Source organism: Lissotriton helveticus, chromosome 12 (assembly GCF_964261635.1).
Source record: "Lissotriton helveticus chromosome 12, aLisHel1.1, whole genome shotgun sequence".
Lineage (NCBI taxonomy): Eukaryota > Metazoa > Chordata > Amphibia > Caudata > Salamandridae > Lissotriton > Lissotriton helveticus.
Genome location: NC_136073.1, coordinates 750,065,034 through 750,080,658, shown reverse-complemented (window position 1 = coordinate 750,080,658; position 15,625 = coordinate 750,065,034). Strand labels below are relative to the sequence as shown.

At 46.5% G+C, this 15,625-nt stretch overlaps 1 protein-coding gene across 4 annotated transcripts in view; it reads right to left on the bottom strand.

The window, feature by feature from the left end:
• The window catches only part of PPOX (protoporphyrinogen oxidase), a 377,624-nt gene that overhangs the window by 197,559 nt on the left and 164,440 nt on the right, over window positions 1–15,625 (bottom strand). For all 4 annotated transcript variants that reach the window (XM_078669168.1, XM_078669170.1, XM_078669169.1 and 1 more), the window contains exons 6-7: window positions 10,206–10,350; window positions 2,363–2,553 (exon numbers count right to left, since the gene is read on the bottom strand). In XM_078669168.1, coding sequence (XP_078525294.1) covers window positions 2,363–2,553; window positions 10,206–10,350 — 336 coding nt within the window. The remainder of the gene's footprint in view (window positions 1–2,362; window positions 2,554–10,205; window positions 10,351–15,625) is intronic.

Sequence of the window (15,625 nt, the reverse complement as noted above, 5' to 3'; positions counted from 1 at the left end):
CCGCGGCATTGAGGGCCTGCGACGGCGTCAGGAAGACCCACAAAACAGTACCTTTAGAAATGCAGGGCATCGGAGACCTCGGGGTGAGCTCCAAAGAGCCGGCGTTGGCAGGCTCTGGATCTGGAGGTAGTTGCAGAAGTTGTCGGACCATTGAAGTCACACGCGTTGCAGACCGAACTCCGTGCGGTTAAGGGAGCGCTGGCATCGGCAGGCATGGGGCCTGCCGTGCGAAGTGTAGCGGTGCAGGCTGCAGCTCAGTGGCAGTCGTCCATTCGAAGCGATGCTTTGCTCGTCACGGTGTTGGCATGTCACAGTGCAAGCAGCGGCGTCGGTGTTACTGAAGTGTGGTTGTCGACTGACGAACTGGAGTCAATTGCGCAGGCGTCGGTATGCCAAGGCTGCGTTGCGGGAAGAGAGCGGTGCGTCATGTAACGTACGAGCAGTGCCCTCGACCTACGGTACAAGCAGTGGTGTCGGCATGGAGCATCGTTGTCGGGGATACCAGGGCGGGGGTGTGAAGCGAGGCAGTGCGAAGTGCGGTGCCCACAAGTCGCGGTGCAAGCAGTGGCTAGGTGGCGCATCAGGCAGCATCGCCTGTGAGACCAGGGCTACGGTGCAAGTGCAGCGGTGCCCTCTGCGGTGCCTTCAGGACACCGAGCTGGGAGCGAAGTCGGTGACGGGGTTGGGTTGCTTATTCTTCTGTTGCAGCACAAAACACACAGTTCCCAGTGCGTGTAGCAGATGAACTTGAATTCTTTGCTGTTCCTAAGACTTCTAGAACAGTGGGCAAACTCTACCCCAAGCCCTTGGAGAAACTCAAACAAAGAAGTTGCAGAAAGTTCAGTCCAGCCCTTTCTCTGCCCAAGACAGAAGCAGCCAACACAGCAAGGCACACACCAAAGTGGTAGTTCCTCCCCAAAGCTTATCCAGCTCCTCTTTTTAGCAGGTTCCTTAATCCAAAATCGTACTAAAGATCTGGGTTCTCGGCCCCAATAATAATACGTCATTTCCCTTTGTTATCTTGTGGCAGACAGCTTCTGTGCTTAGTCCAAATCAGTTCTGTCCTCTCTGGTCCAGCTTGCTGGCTGGGGGCAGAGAAAGCATTGAGTAAGACAGACCAGGCTTGTACAGGTACCAGGAAATCTCCTCCCAGGACTCTAAATGCAGCCCAGGTCTGTTCAACCCAGCCCTGACTCATCCACGAAAGGCAGGATACACCTCAACACCACCCCCGCCCCCAGTGGCTGTCTACAGTGAATGCACAACCCCAGACCCTGTCACTCCAAAGCCAGTCAATCCACACCCTAGAAGAGGCACACAGGATGGTTAAGCGAGAAAATGCCTACTTTCTAAAAGTGCCATTTCAAACACACAATTTAAAAACCATTATTACTAAAAGTTGTATTTTTAAATTCCGAGTTACTGCATACTAAACTCCATTCTTCTATCTTGCCCCACTTGAAAGTTATGCTTGTAAGATGCTACAAAGCAACTCCTATTCATTCCTATGTGACACATAGCTTTTCAATAATGAAAGTCGAAATACACTGTATTTCACTATAAGGACATGTCACACACACTAGTACATGTCCTACCTTTCACATACACTGCACCCTGCCCAGGGTGGTACCTTGGGCCGACCTGAGTGGTGCCTTACATGTAAGAAAAGAGAAGTTTTGGGGCCTGGCAAGTGGGTGCACTTACTAGGTCGGCATGGCAGTCACAAACTGCGCACAGACAGTACAGTGACAGTTCTGAAATGCACTTACATGGCTACTTCTGTGGGTGGCACAACCAGTGCTGCAGGCCAAATAGTAGCATTTTATTTACAGGCCCTGGGCATACCTAGGGCCCTACTAGGGATTTAGCAGTAAATCAAATAGCCAATCAAGGAAAGACAAATCCATAGCGCAATTTACCTTAGGAGCACTTGCCCTTTCACACTGATCAGCAGTGAGAAAATGCGCAAAGACACTAAACCAGCAACAACAGAGTCAAAACCAGAAGATCAGAAAAAAAAGACAGTGGAAACACGCCAAAAGATATCCGGTCTAACAGAGATGCTTCTGTGACAATCATCCCTATCTGTCCCGGATGAGACAAAAGAGAGACCCACATACTCTTAATTTTAAATTTCAATATATTAAGCTCTCAAGGAACCACATTTTCTGCATCATCACAGAACTGACTGATTTTCTTATTTAAGATATGAAATGTGGGGAATGGCTGTAAAGTGAGATGCTTAATACTACAATATATTAAGGTAATGTACACAGCACCTAATAGAAATGGAAGATACTCTCCGCTTTAACAACCCTAGCCACAAATGTTACCTCTGTCCCCGAGCTATGCTTTTTCCTACCTTCCAACCATTCTCTGATGTTCTCTCCAATCCAGTTATGGGGGAGTCCTTATGAATTTCCACTCCGCGCTGCCATAGGAAATCTTCCATGATTTCTGGCAGGGTCTGCATGCCATTTCGAAGCGACCACTGACTCCAACTCTCTTCCTTGGCCCTGCGGATCAGGCTGGAGTCCTGCTGGGACATCTTTCCTTCAGGAAGTAAAAAGAGCAAATGAGGTACTTTGTGAAGGGAACAGTGGCAGAAAAGTTTGATTAATAAAGCAATGGTGTATGCAATACTGCAAACATTATCAGAAGTAAAGCAAAAGAAACTCGAAAAGAAGGAGTAGAATGGGCACACACAATTCCTACAAATAATTGGACTTTTCCTGAAAATATCATAATTTTAGCAAAATATTGGAAATATCTTGCAGCAAAATCAGGAAGAAATCCGGTGACAGGAATTGAAATTCTCTTCAGTGACAACCATGAGATGTTAAAACCTAAACTCTTCAAGCAGGCCACACTTCTGCCATAACAAACTAGACCTTGGATTGAATGACTGAATGATCTTGTATTAAGGGAGTATCCAAGCCACCCGCGGATTATGGGACACAGGACCTATCCACTGCTCTGTACCCAGTACATGGGTAAATATATACACACATACACACACCACTCTCACCTCTGCAAGTTCCACCCAAGAGTAGAACATATGCCAAGCGCATTTTTGTCACTAAAGATTCTGCATTGGAGTATTTATCTTATAACATTTCCACGCTGGGAATAACATGAGGCCTGATTAAGAGTCTAGTGGTCTTGCGACTGCAAGACTCGTGGTGGCGCAGGGGTGGCAGTCCACCGTTTTGCTGATCACATCTTTCAAAGTCGTATCAGGGGGGCACTGCCAGTTGCGCCGGGGAACAGTTGTTCCCTGGTTATGGCTCAGCTGCGCCACAATGCAATATGCTGAGCGGGGACTGGCACAGTCCTGCTCAGCATATTACAAGTTCGTCCACCGCCAGCATTTCATGGCAGGAGTCTTGCCATGAAAAGGCTGGAGGCGGAGGAACAAAGGAGGTCCTATAAGGCCCCCATGTGCAACCCACCATGGGGGATACATTCAGGGAGTCACAACATGTGACCCCCTGTTTGTATCCCCACAAAGTTCCATCACGGCTTGGACGTCACCGTCCAAGCTGTTCTGGAACTTTCTTGCCATTCCCAGGAACCGTCATAGGAAAGGCAAAGGACTGCCAACCGTATTATGAGCTGAACTTGTGTTACATGAGTTCAACTCATAATATGGCCGGTGGTCCTTGCGCAGTATTGGCGCAGGGGAGGCTGGGGCCAGACTGTAGCGGGCACCAGGCGTTTTTCCAGTGGGCCGCCACGGTGGGGGCCGGTTTTACACCCCTAAGGGCCCGTTTTTTGTTACCGGGGGCGTAATATCGGTCCCCTGCAACAAAAGCAGCAGCAGTGAGAAGGTAGTTGTGCGTTTCACTAGCACCCCCCACTAGTACTCCCCCCGACCCCCCCACGGGCTGGCCGAGCTGTTGGCCAAGGCTGGTTTCAGTTCCCAGTCCGGCCATGGCGGAGGCGGCATTGTGCCAGCGGCGCTGCGCCAAACTTGTCCATAGATCTTTTGGCGAGTGGCAAGACTTTTTTTTCAAAACCTGGGAAATTTTGATGTACCCTAATTTGCCGTATCTCACAATCCTTTTCAATATATTCATCTTACTAAAAAAAGAACATGCCTCTGCAGACTTCCATAAGGCTACCCTTTTAGCACGCCTGCATCGCCGTCCTAAAGTGTGTGAGTTTTTCACCACTCACAGTTATGGGATCGCCCTCTTAAACAGCTGGCCTCACCCTCATCCGCAAGCCGACAGGTATGCAGATATATTTTTATCTTACTGTGTGTCCTTAAAGAAGGCAATAAGACCATTATGTGTACTCGCCTTATCTGGAAACCTGTCCAATCCTAACACCCGCCCTGTTTGGACCCCATGCAGGCTCAAAGCACTCAGCATGCCGACATCCCTAAAAGCACATTGTTAATTACTTGCCTGCATGGTGAGCATAGAATATTTGTTATGCCACTATTTATGTCTACAATACTTTAGTAATCTGGTACTTGATGAAATGTGGTTTGAACAAAGTAGACTGTATAATACTTCCTTACTTGCCAAATAGGTCTCCTAAACCGGAGCATGAGGTTAAAAGAGTTCATTCAGGGAAAAGCCGCAAGAAAAAGCTTCCATTAGAGGGTTACTTGGGCAAGCTGCCTTTTTTATTAGGCCTCGCCTATTATATCCCGCAGGGATTAATAGGCGAGTATATAGTAGGTGAAACAAACTCTTGACCAAGCGCGGATTACGTCCCGTGCATTTGATCCAGTCGTGTGAGACGCGCGTGCACGTCAAACCCATCAGCCTCGCACCAGACATGGAATGCTGCCTCCCAAGCTGCTCTTCCGCCCCCCGCCATCAGACTTCAAAGCAATGTGTTCCCGCCCCGCCCCCCCACAGCAATGCCAAGAGTTTGTTTACAATAATGTTCTTGTGTACTTGTTTAAACAACGCACGGAATTCTCCATTTCTTTCCTGTCCGTATTTTACTGTATCTTCCGTCCCGTCCCTTCCTCTCTTGTTTTTCGGCCCTGACCACTGTCTTTAAAATGGAAGTGTATCTTCTGTCCCGTTATACCAATTTTAGGGATTAAGGCAAAAACCTGCACCACTATTAGAATACCATATCTAAATCCAGACAGAAGGTGCTAGAACCAGGAACGTAATCCCTATACGAACCTAACAGGGAAAGTAAAGAAACTCTACTTCCTTGACATACTACACTTAGGATTTGGACTGCACCCTTCAAAGTTGAGTTCCCAATTTAAGGTAAAGAACAGGTTTATCACATTGACATCTTTAAGTAATTGTACTAGCATCGAGGTTGTTTTCCCAAAGAAACAACAAGAGAGAGAGTCTTTTTTTCAATTTTCAGTCCTTTATTCAATTTTCTTTTTTTTTTTAATTGCTGAAAGCCAAATAGCCAACGCGTTTCGTCCGTTACCGGACTTCTACAGGGCTGAATAGATCGTATCGCGATCAGTTTCACGTTTGACTCATGCTGTTGTTCGGTTCTTGATTTAATAGTGTATATTTTGTTGTTTGTTGACTTTTTTTGGAAGTTCCCAATGTTGTATTGATTACTTAAACATTGGTCTTGGTCAGGCAAATAGTAAGCCCATAGCGACGCGAGATTCCGAGTAGTAATGTGTTCTTCTGGTCCCTTCCTCTCTTGTTTTTCGGCCCTGACCACCGTCTTTAAAATGGAAGCATGACTGCCGTCGGAATTCTCCATTTCTTTCCTGCCCGTATTTTACTGTATCTTCCGTCCCGTCCCTTCCCTTCCTCTCTTGTTTTTCGGCCCTGATCACGTCTTTAAAATGGAAGCATGAATGCCGTCGGAATTCTCCATTTGTTTCCTGGCCGGATTTTACTGTATCTTCTGTCCCGTCCCTTCCTCTCTTGTTTTTCAGTCCTGACCACTGTCTTTAAAATGGAAGCATGAATGCCGTCTGTATTCTCCATTTCATTCCTGCCCGTATTTTACTGTATCTTCCGTCCCGTCCTCTCTTGTTTTTCTGCCCTGACCACCGTCTTTAAAATGGAAGCATGAATGCCGTTTCCACAAAAAAAATTACATATTTATTCTGCTTTGACTTCTGCTTTCCGTACAGAAACAGGAGTTCCAAAGTAATATGTGACGCGCTCTGGCCATGGATAATAGATACATGCTCCAAACTGACGGATAGCAGTGACTTTGTGGGGCATGTCCTAAAAAACGTGTATTTAATTTAAACTGTGTGTCCAGTAGCACAGCGCAGGTTGGACCCCCATGTAAGTGCACAATGCCATGCCTAGTGTGGTACGCGCCTCAGGTTCATGCCTCCCGCTTTCAGTGCAAACATATTTGCGGCACTCCGCACTTTTGATCTGCCGCAGAAATTCCTCCTGCCAGCGAGGCGGCCTCGCCGCCCGGATTTGATCCATTTGCCGTCAGATGTGGGACAGTCTGTTCTGCTGACTTGTGCACGGACGGGGTTTTATGTTTATGGATGCTGGCGCGCGGTCATCTTCAGTTCCGTCCAAAGCAGGTTTCTGTCCACGATTTGTATCCGCAGCCTCCTTTCTCCACTGCCTCTCGTGCCACAAGGGTTTATGCAGTGTCCGCGCTGCTGATGAAACATTGCTTCCGGAACTCATTCGGGTAAAATGGATTGCTTCCACATTTCGGGTAAAATTCATTGCTTCCACAATTCGGGTACAATGAATTGATTACACATTTCTGTTCAAATTCATTGCTCCCACGCTTATTCAATAAAATGTTGCTAATTACTTGTTTCACAACGTTTTTAAGTTGGTGGTTCTTTGAATCGCCTGCCTTTTTTTAGAATGTATACATAGGTTGCATTATGCATAAGGCCCCTGTGCTCCAAAGGGTGACTCTATATGCACAGATGTTCTGAGCAAAGGACTCGGAGCGGAAGCGTCAGAAATGTGTTGAACATAACAGTGTTAACCCGTTCCAGACTGGGACGTCTCAAGTTCTGTCCTCGGGGTATTAGAATGCCTTGGAGGGATGGGTGTGCATTCACCAAGAGTGACTTTTCATTTAAGAATGACCCCATGTACGTGCCCCACAACTTTGGCCTAAAATAGTTCAGGATTCTCCAGTATCCTCCGTACTTTTGAATATATTTTTTACCAGTTCTTAGTGATATTTTATTAAATTTTTATTTTGCGATTTTGTATTGTGCTGGTAATGTCCTTAATACACAACCGATGGTCCGTCAGACTGCTTTTTTTCGTTTTCTTCTTTTACTTTTGAAGATTTTACATTTCTGACAGTTCACTCAAACCACAAGTTGCAAGTAACATGCTTTATTTGTCTTTTTCTTGCTATTTTGGCCCAGTATTTAACGTGTTAACTCCTAAAGTTTCTGGTTACAAAACCGGTACCTGATATTTTATGTAATTATATGATCCTGAATGTCAAGCTGAGAGTCGGGCAGATTCTAAAACATTGCTTACCAGAGACGTCGTAAATTTCTGACTTAGAGATTTGCTGGCTTTGCCAATGGTTTTTTATCCCACACACACAACCCCCACACACAACCAACCCACACACAACCCCCCACACACACAACACCTCACACACACAACCCCTCACACACACAACCCCCCACACACACCCACGCACACACCCTCCCACACACACCCACACACACCCACACACACACAATCCCACACACACACAACCCCACACACACACAACCCCACACACACAACCCCACACACACACACAACCCCACACACACACACAACCCCACACACACACACAACCCCACACACACACACAACCCCACACACACACAACGCCCCACACACATATAACCCCGCACACATGCACAACCCACCCCCACCCAAACAACCCCACACACACAACCCCACACACATACAAACCAGTTTCACGTTGATCTCGTTAAGTATAAGGCAAAAAAGTACTACATCACTCAGGAACACCACCACATCACTCAGGGACACCACCACATCACTCAGGGACACCACCACATCACTCAGGGACACCACCACATCACTCTGGGACACCACCACATCACTCTGGGACACCACCACATCACTCTGGGACACCACCACATCACTCTGGGACACCACCACATTACTCTGGGACACCACCACATCACTCTGGGACACCACCACATCACTCTAATACACCACATCATCGCTCAGCCCAACCACATCATCACTCAGCACCACAATAGCACTGTCCTTGCTTGCTACCAACAAGCATTGCCATAGCCAATAGGACTCGGATTAGGAAAGTGTAAACTATTGGCTTTGTGAATAACGATGTTATTAATTTATATATTTTCAAAGCCAACACATATTTAAAAAATGTGTCATTTACAATACCAATAGCTCACACTTTCCTAATGCGAGACCTAATGCATTGCAAATGCTTGTTGAAGTTTGACGCTTACAGACTCACAAGAAAATTCAGCAATAGCTCTTCGAAGTCAGGACTTTGGCAGCAGAATCCTTTACCCTGAGCCTAATGGGCTTCTTACAGTAAGCTTAGTCCATACGGGTTATAAGAATCAGGGCTACCCTTTCAAAATGGTGAGGTTCACTGACCAGTTACAGCACCATTTGAACAGATCATGGTAGCACTATCTTCTACAGAATAATTTTCTAGTTTTTGGTTAAGCACCAACTCTTCTCCCAGATGTCTGGATACAGTAAATGGATCACCTTCTCAAACTGAAATGCCAAATAAAGGTTAAAGGTTGCAAGAAAACCAGGCCATCACGTTTTAGGGGGATAAATAGCAACCCATGAGGCCAGAAAAGAAGTGGTAGAGTGTGAATGTACAAAACAATCATTCAGTGAAACCTCTGTCTTGAGTGATGAGAACACATTGCAGGCAAGCTTGGTGATGATAAAACAGTATCCCTTAGCAAGTTGGAGTGGCATGCTAGCACATAAAGGGTTACTGACTGAGAAAGGTTGTTGATGGATGACAAATGTAGATTTGTGAACTAAAGAGAGGACTTGCTGAGGTGCTTTTTGTGTACCATGGGTCAGTCCTGCTTGATATCTGTAGGGAAGTAGAGGGGTATACGGGGGTTAAAAAGGTACAGATGGCAAGGATTAGGACTTCTGGTTTAGAGGATTGAGGAAATATTAAAGGAGGTACTGGAAAATGCTGTTGCAAAGGCCCAGTTAGCTGACATTATGTGTATTATTAAGGTTCTTCACAAAGTGGGACAGGACGTAAAAGTGGATCTTGCTTCCTTGAACTATTTATAGACGTTGAATGAGATGGAGAATCAGATTCCCATTGTTATAGGCGGAAACTCTCTGTACTTGTTGTTAGGATGTTAATATGCGTTAGGAGTCTTGACCTATATTAAAAAAAGCCTGTATTTCTGTGTTTAAGAGCATTCACTTTTTCACAAGTTTGTGTTAGGCCTTGAAATTTGTGTGTTCTTTTAACACAAGTTCTCAATTTGGTTGTTCAGAGTTGGTAGAATAGTAATCTGGCTGTGTATGTGCAAGCTACCAAATGCCTTTTGTCCACACTGTTCAACTTGAAGGGGACGATGCACGTATGCATTGCTCAATGTTGACCACAGGAAATCAGACAAAAGTGTGCCATTATTGTCAACAGCTGTTGTAAAATGGGTTAGGATGAAGGTAGAGAATAGATGACTACGATGCACAAAAGCTAATACTTGTGAATGGAGTCCCAGCGATTAGCATTCATCGGGCATCCAATTTTATGGAACTGAAGGGAATATTCATGGTGAGGCATGGAAAATAACCTTTGTAGGACTTGGAAGGAGTAAGCTCAGCAGTACATGGAGGAGATCATGTGATAGCATTTTCAGACTGGTTATATCACATTAGAAACATGGAATATTGATGCAACAGGGATTGGTTGAAGAAGAAAGGTAGAGAATGTGCAATAGGGTACCGGGTTTAACAAGCAACTACAAACATTTATGGAGCTACAAATTTAAAACTTTTAGCGAGTGAGTGCAAAGGAAGGGTGAGCGGGTAGAAGATTTAAGGATTAACTGGCTGTTGAGGAAAGAGGAAGTAGCAGAGGAAGTAGCAGAGCAGTGTAGTGGACTGTAGAGGGAATCTACATGGGGACTGCATACTGCCCAGTTTCTAAAGCTCTGATTCCTTTCAGGATCCATGCCACCATTATGGCTAGAGCTATTAAAAAACTACTAACTTGAACTCAAGTGTCCACCCAGATTATCTTACCTCCACTGAGGGCCATTCCCAATATAACAGAGCGTCTCTTCTGCTCTGCCTCGTAGAGCATGGGGAAGCATGAGCGCACACTGAGAGCTCGACTATCTCCGGCGAAGACTCCTCTGCACAGGCTGTCTACTGCAATATCCGCTAACTGGGTAAGAAGAAAAGAATGTAATGAGAATGAGAAATAAATGAAGATATTGACTGAATTACACCTTTCCTTCATTAATGAAAATACTGTGGCTGCAGATTTGGATCAGCTCAGTGAACTCTGGGTAGAATTTAATCCTAATAGGAACTGATCATCTCCTTAATTATAGATTGGCTTACTTTTTATAAGATTATAAGTCATAGTTTTTTAAATAAATGTAAAACAATGTTTTCTATTAAAGATTTATGCAGAATATCTCTTTGACCGTTATGTATATGAGTGGTTTCAACAGGCACAAGCTAAATTAAACGAGGGGAGATGGTTGTAAAAGCCCAAAGGTAAAAGAGGAAGGTTGAGGTTTTATATTTTCTCATGGATATTAAAATGGACTGGGGGTGAGTGTCTGAAAAGTTTCAGCACTCCGTCCATCATCTCCTTGTGTTTGCTTTGTTCGGCCTAAGTTGGCAGGGTATGCCCAGACGTGGGTTCCTTGCTCACTTTGCCACTGGATTCAAGCTAGCCTGGCTGATGAAGGGTGTTACCCAGAAACTAGTCCCAGGATGCTTGTTTCCGGTTCAGGGAAGACCTGGCTTGGCAGTTCGGGCTGGACTGTTCTCATGAGGCACAGGGTCAAGACTGATTTGCATATAGCTGGGTCTGAACTGAGGTGGTGAAGTGAGCTAAAGAATGATGATGGATTCAACCCAGATCTGTGACTGGGGGTGAGTGTCTGAAAGGTTTCAGTGCTCCGTCCATCATCTCCTTGTGTTTGCTTTATTAAAATGGACCACACGTTGAATAACATTTGTTTGTGTTAAATATTAGGGGATAGCAGGCAATAATAATGTTATCCAGCACGTCAACAAAATAAAAAGACTAACCTACTTTAGTTACATTGAAGGTGCAAAAATCGTTTAACCCCTTCGCTGCGGGGTGTTTTCCCTCGCTGTGCGGGGGGAGGGGGGCCGCGCGCGGTGCTGCTGTGCTTGTGCCGAGCTCAGCTCGTCATGAGGCACAGTGCAGCTGCACTCATGACGAGTGGAGCTCGTCACAACCACACCCGTTTTTCGAACGTTCAGCACAGCGGGGTAATTATCCCCGCGTGCAACGTTCCAACGGCCGTGACGAGCTCAGCTCGTCATGAGTGCAGCTGCACTGTGCCTCATGACGAGCTCAGCTCGTCATGAGCATAGAAGAGGTTAAAGAATGGTAACCAACCAAGACATGCCCCCTAATAGAAACAGTACTCATGTTCCAGCTTTGTTTAGTCTTGCCTGTAAAAGATATTCCCAAACTTCTGACATCTCCGGTATGGGGACATCAACCTTTCAACATATTTACATATTTGGGCCGTTGTTTATACTTCCACCTCTCAAACTCTGGTTATAATGTTACCCTTTCTCTGTCATTAGTAATTTTGCAATTTGTTGAAAATGTCACCCTAACATGAAGAAAGACTCTGGCACATTAGTATCGAATGGAAACCTTCTTTGAATTTAGTTTTTTATTCTACTATGGCTATCATGTATCCTAAATAAAATAAAACACATATCCTTATGTAAATTAGGAGAATACATTTCCTTCAGTCACATGTGTTTATTTCATATAGCACAATAGATAAACCTTGTATTATAGAAAATGTATAGATCAGTAAAAATCTTCACTTTAAAATACACTGCTATAATAACCAAAGTTAACATACATTAACATACATAATAACATCAATTGATCCACATCTACTAATAAAAAATGCACAATTTAATATACCAAGAAACTATCTTTTACTCAATCAATATCTATATTTAGTGGGCACTTAAAAATCATCATAAAATAATAGTACTCTAAATTGCAAAGGCCACGTATCCTTCCTAGAGAATGCTTCTACAAGTTATAAATAAAGACAGTAAGATTGTATACAGAAGAGTGCAATACCTGGGCACTAAGCGAAATGGCAAAATCCGCTTGTGTCCAAATATATTATTTACATTTCCTCAGAGTTTATGCTTAGATTCCTTAATTTCTCAATATTTTAATCAGTCAACTCTTTCTAAGACCATGATAACTTGGACAAAACAAGCATTTGCAATGCAATAGGTCTCGCATTTAGGTGAGTTTGAGCTATTGACATAGGAAATGACCATGCTTTTATTTTTGTTTCTGTTTTTACAACATAAATAAAAGGCATTGTTATTTACAATGCCAATAGCTAAACTGGAGTAAATGCGAGACCTATTGCATTGCAAATGCTTGTTTTTTTGGCTGCCTGGGCCGAATTGTGACCCCAATTCAACCCAGGTGTGGGGTCCCGGGAGGAGTGCACGCACAGGCTAATGGTTCACACGTGTGCACCCCCAAGGTTCCCATGCTTGCTTTGATGAAGCTGGCAGTGAATCAGTGCGAGTGGCTGCATGAATCAGAGGGACGTGAGTGCAGCTCCCTCCGCTCTCCCGCACTAACCGAGAGCTTGACGGCACTTGTGTGTAAATCAGATTGTATGTCCCTCAGCCCTGTGTGTAGGTTTTCCGCGTCAGAGACCCCCCAGCCCAACAGTGGTGGGGAGGAAGGAGGGGCTTGCTTATTAATGTTAATCACAGACTTACCTTGTCATTTTTACAGTTGCCTGGCAATCGCTGCTGGCAAAGAATCTGCAGCAGGTGCTTTTACATCCACAATATATCGTGGAAACACGGCGCCGACCCGAAGTCAGCACCCGGCACCGTTCGCACTGCCCTAGTGCCGGCCGAGGATTCCGAAGTCTACAGAGATACACACAGTATAAGTGAATCAGGGAGGGGTACCGACAGAAGCAGTTAACAACGGACACAGAGACATGCACTCCCCAACACCACTCACACATAAGCCCCGTAGGAGGGCTAGCGCTGCTACCCTCACCAGACACCCTCTTTAGGTGCTGGCTTATTCTCAGGGGCACTCTGAAAAAGCCCTCCCCTTACTTGGATCCTTGCCCTCACACCCGCCTCTAGTGGTCTCTCCAAACAAAATATGGATCCGCCTGGCACCCGACTTCTAGCGGCCGCTCTAACACCCTAAAAACATTCTTTAACCAACACGGTTTGCGTTTAGTCTGTAGAAACAACAGGTCGTCGTAGGCTCTTAGCTCAACCAGCCAGTGCCCCCCTGAGTCGATGAGAGGCCTGCTTGTGCCAGTGACGGCAAGCGGCACCACCGCCCCACTGCACAACAGTGCCTAGCACTGGTGCCACCCGGCCACACACAGGCCGCCGACATCCCGGGTCCCCCAGCCCCATCTTCTGCCAGGAACCGTGGACCACTTGCACAGCTGCCAGTGCTATTAAACAGCTACCTGGTACTTTTGTTGCTGACCGACCTTGGAAGTATAAAAAGCATTACTGGCCCAGCCGAGATCCTCCCATCTAAATCAGTAAGAGACATCATCATAGTAGTCAAAAATACACATCACTAGAATGAACATAATACACAGAGATGCCCACAGACGTTGCCACAACGAAAACAGCAGAGCCTGCGCACGGCCCTACGCATCTTTAGGACGGTGCCCACTAAGAAATGCGTGTCAGAGAACACCATTTCACTCAAGATCTCCTGCTAGCGCCTTACTGCAGGGACTGCTCACTCCAGGTACTGGTCTGTGGCTGCTATAGATACAATCGGAGTTACTCGGGTTGGACTCGATAGAAGAAAAAACAGACTCCGAGAAACAGTGCTGTAGGAGGTCAAACAATCCCGGAATGGATAACCTGCTCCTACCACAATGGGCCACGAATAACCATAATCCTACAGAGGTCAGTCGGAAGCACCAGTGTATGAGTTGTCCGTGCCAGGATGTGGTTCTGTGACACACAGAACACACAGAGCTCGGCAGCAGGCACCTTAACGTGGACAGTTAGACTGGAACCCGTGCATAACAGAAAAGCCCCGCAGGTGCAGGGCCGCGGAGCCATCGAACAGGCACTGCAGCTGGGAATCTGCGCACCGTTGGAGCAGGTAGAGGAACCCCTGGGATAGCTCAGTGAGCTGGAAGCAGGCAGGTTACACACAGCGCTCCGAGGACGGCGCATGGATTCGTTAAATGAGCTCCAAGTGGCTGCTTGAAGCTGTACACTGCTCTCTGCAGTAGGCACACAGACCCGCCGAGCTAGCTTTCTAAGACTAAAAGCCATAGTGAGCAGGGCACACGAATTTCTGCAGCAGGTGCCCGGACTCACTCCGCCGCCTCCCCGCAGCCGGGACCAGAGGCCGCCAGCTGCACGTAGACCTCTCTCTGCACGTTGGAAGGAAAGATGCAACATAACAGATTCAACCAGGCATAAACAGCGAACAATAGATACATATACACACATATACACATATACACGTCGCCGGGGAGGGGGTGGTCTCCTGATGGTGTCATTCATTGACTGGGGAAGGAGACAGACACTCTTAATTGAATTTCCCTGGGGGGAGGCGGATTGTCCTCTGATGGAGGGGGTGGCGGTGCAAGCTGTCCGTGTGTGGGCAGTACGGCTTACAGTGATGCAGCCTGGTTAATGGCCCAAGCTGGATAAAGGATCGCCCCCTGGGAGGCCACAGCACACCACAATACCTCCTATCCACTTCCCAAAGGTCTTATTTTATGTGCAAACTGTGCCTTAAAAAAACGAGGCATCATTGCGCTGCGGGGATCCAGGCAGCAGGCATCAACAGCGCTGCAAAGACCCAGGCTGTGGAATAAACAGTGCTGTTAGGACTTAGGCTGTGAAATAACAAGCACTGCGAGGGCCCAGGTGCGAGGCATGTATAGCGATGCGAAGACCGGGGCAGGAGGCATGAGCAGCGCCGCGTGGATATTGAGGGATTGTGACGAACATATTTTGAAACATTTAAACCTCTATCTTCAGTTTGCGGAGACTCCAATAAAACCTTGCTTCCTTTGCTGATGCGTTTCTGGCATTAACATAACAAGCAATAATTCACCGTTGCGGCCAGGGGGCAAAAGCAGGAAGTCAGGCATCGTTGCCCGTGACATGGGCGGGGCCTGTGATGCGGCCGGAAGAGGCTGGTCATGCTCGTTCACACGGGGCTCCCATGAGGAAGGGAGAGCCCTGAGGTAGCGGTGAAAGTCTTCAGAAGTCAGAGAGGTGGGGTGTGTTTCTGCAGGGCTCCCGTATGCTGAGGGAGACCTGCAGAGCGTTGCATTGGAACCCCGAGCAGGCCGGCAAGAACAGTCTGCACAGCAGCCAGATGACTGGGGCTGCATGCTGGCAGATGTGAACGGCGTTATAGGTGCATGTTCGAC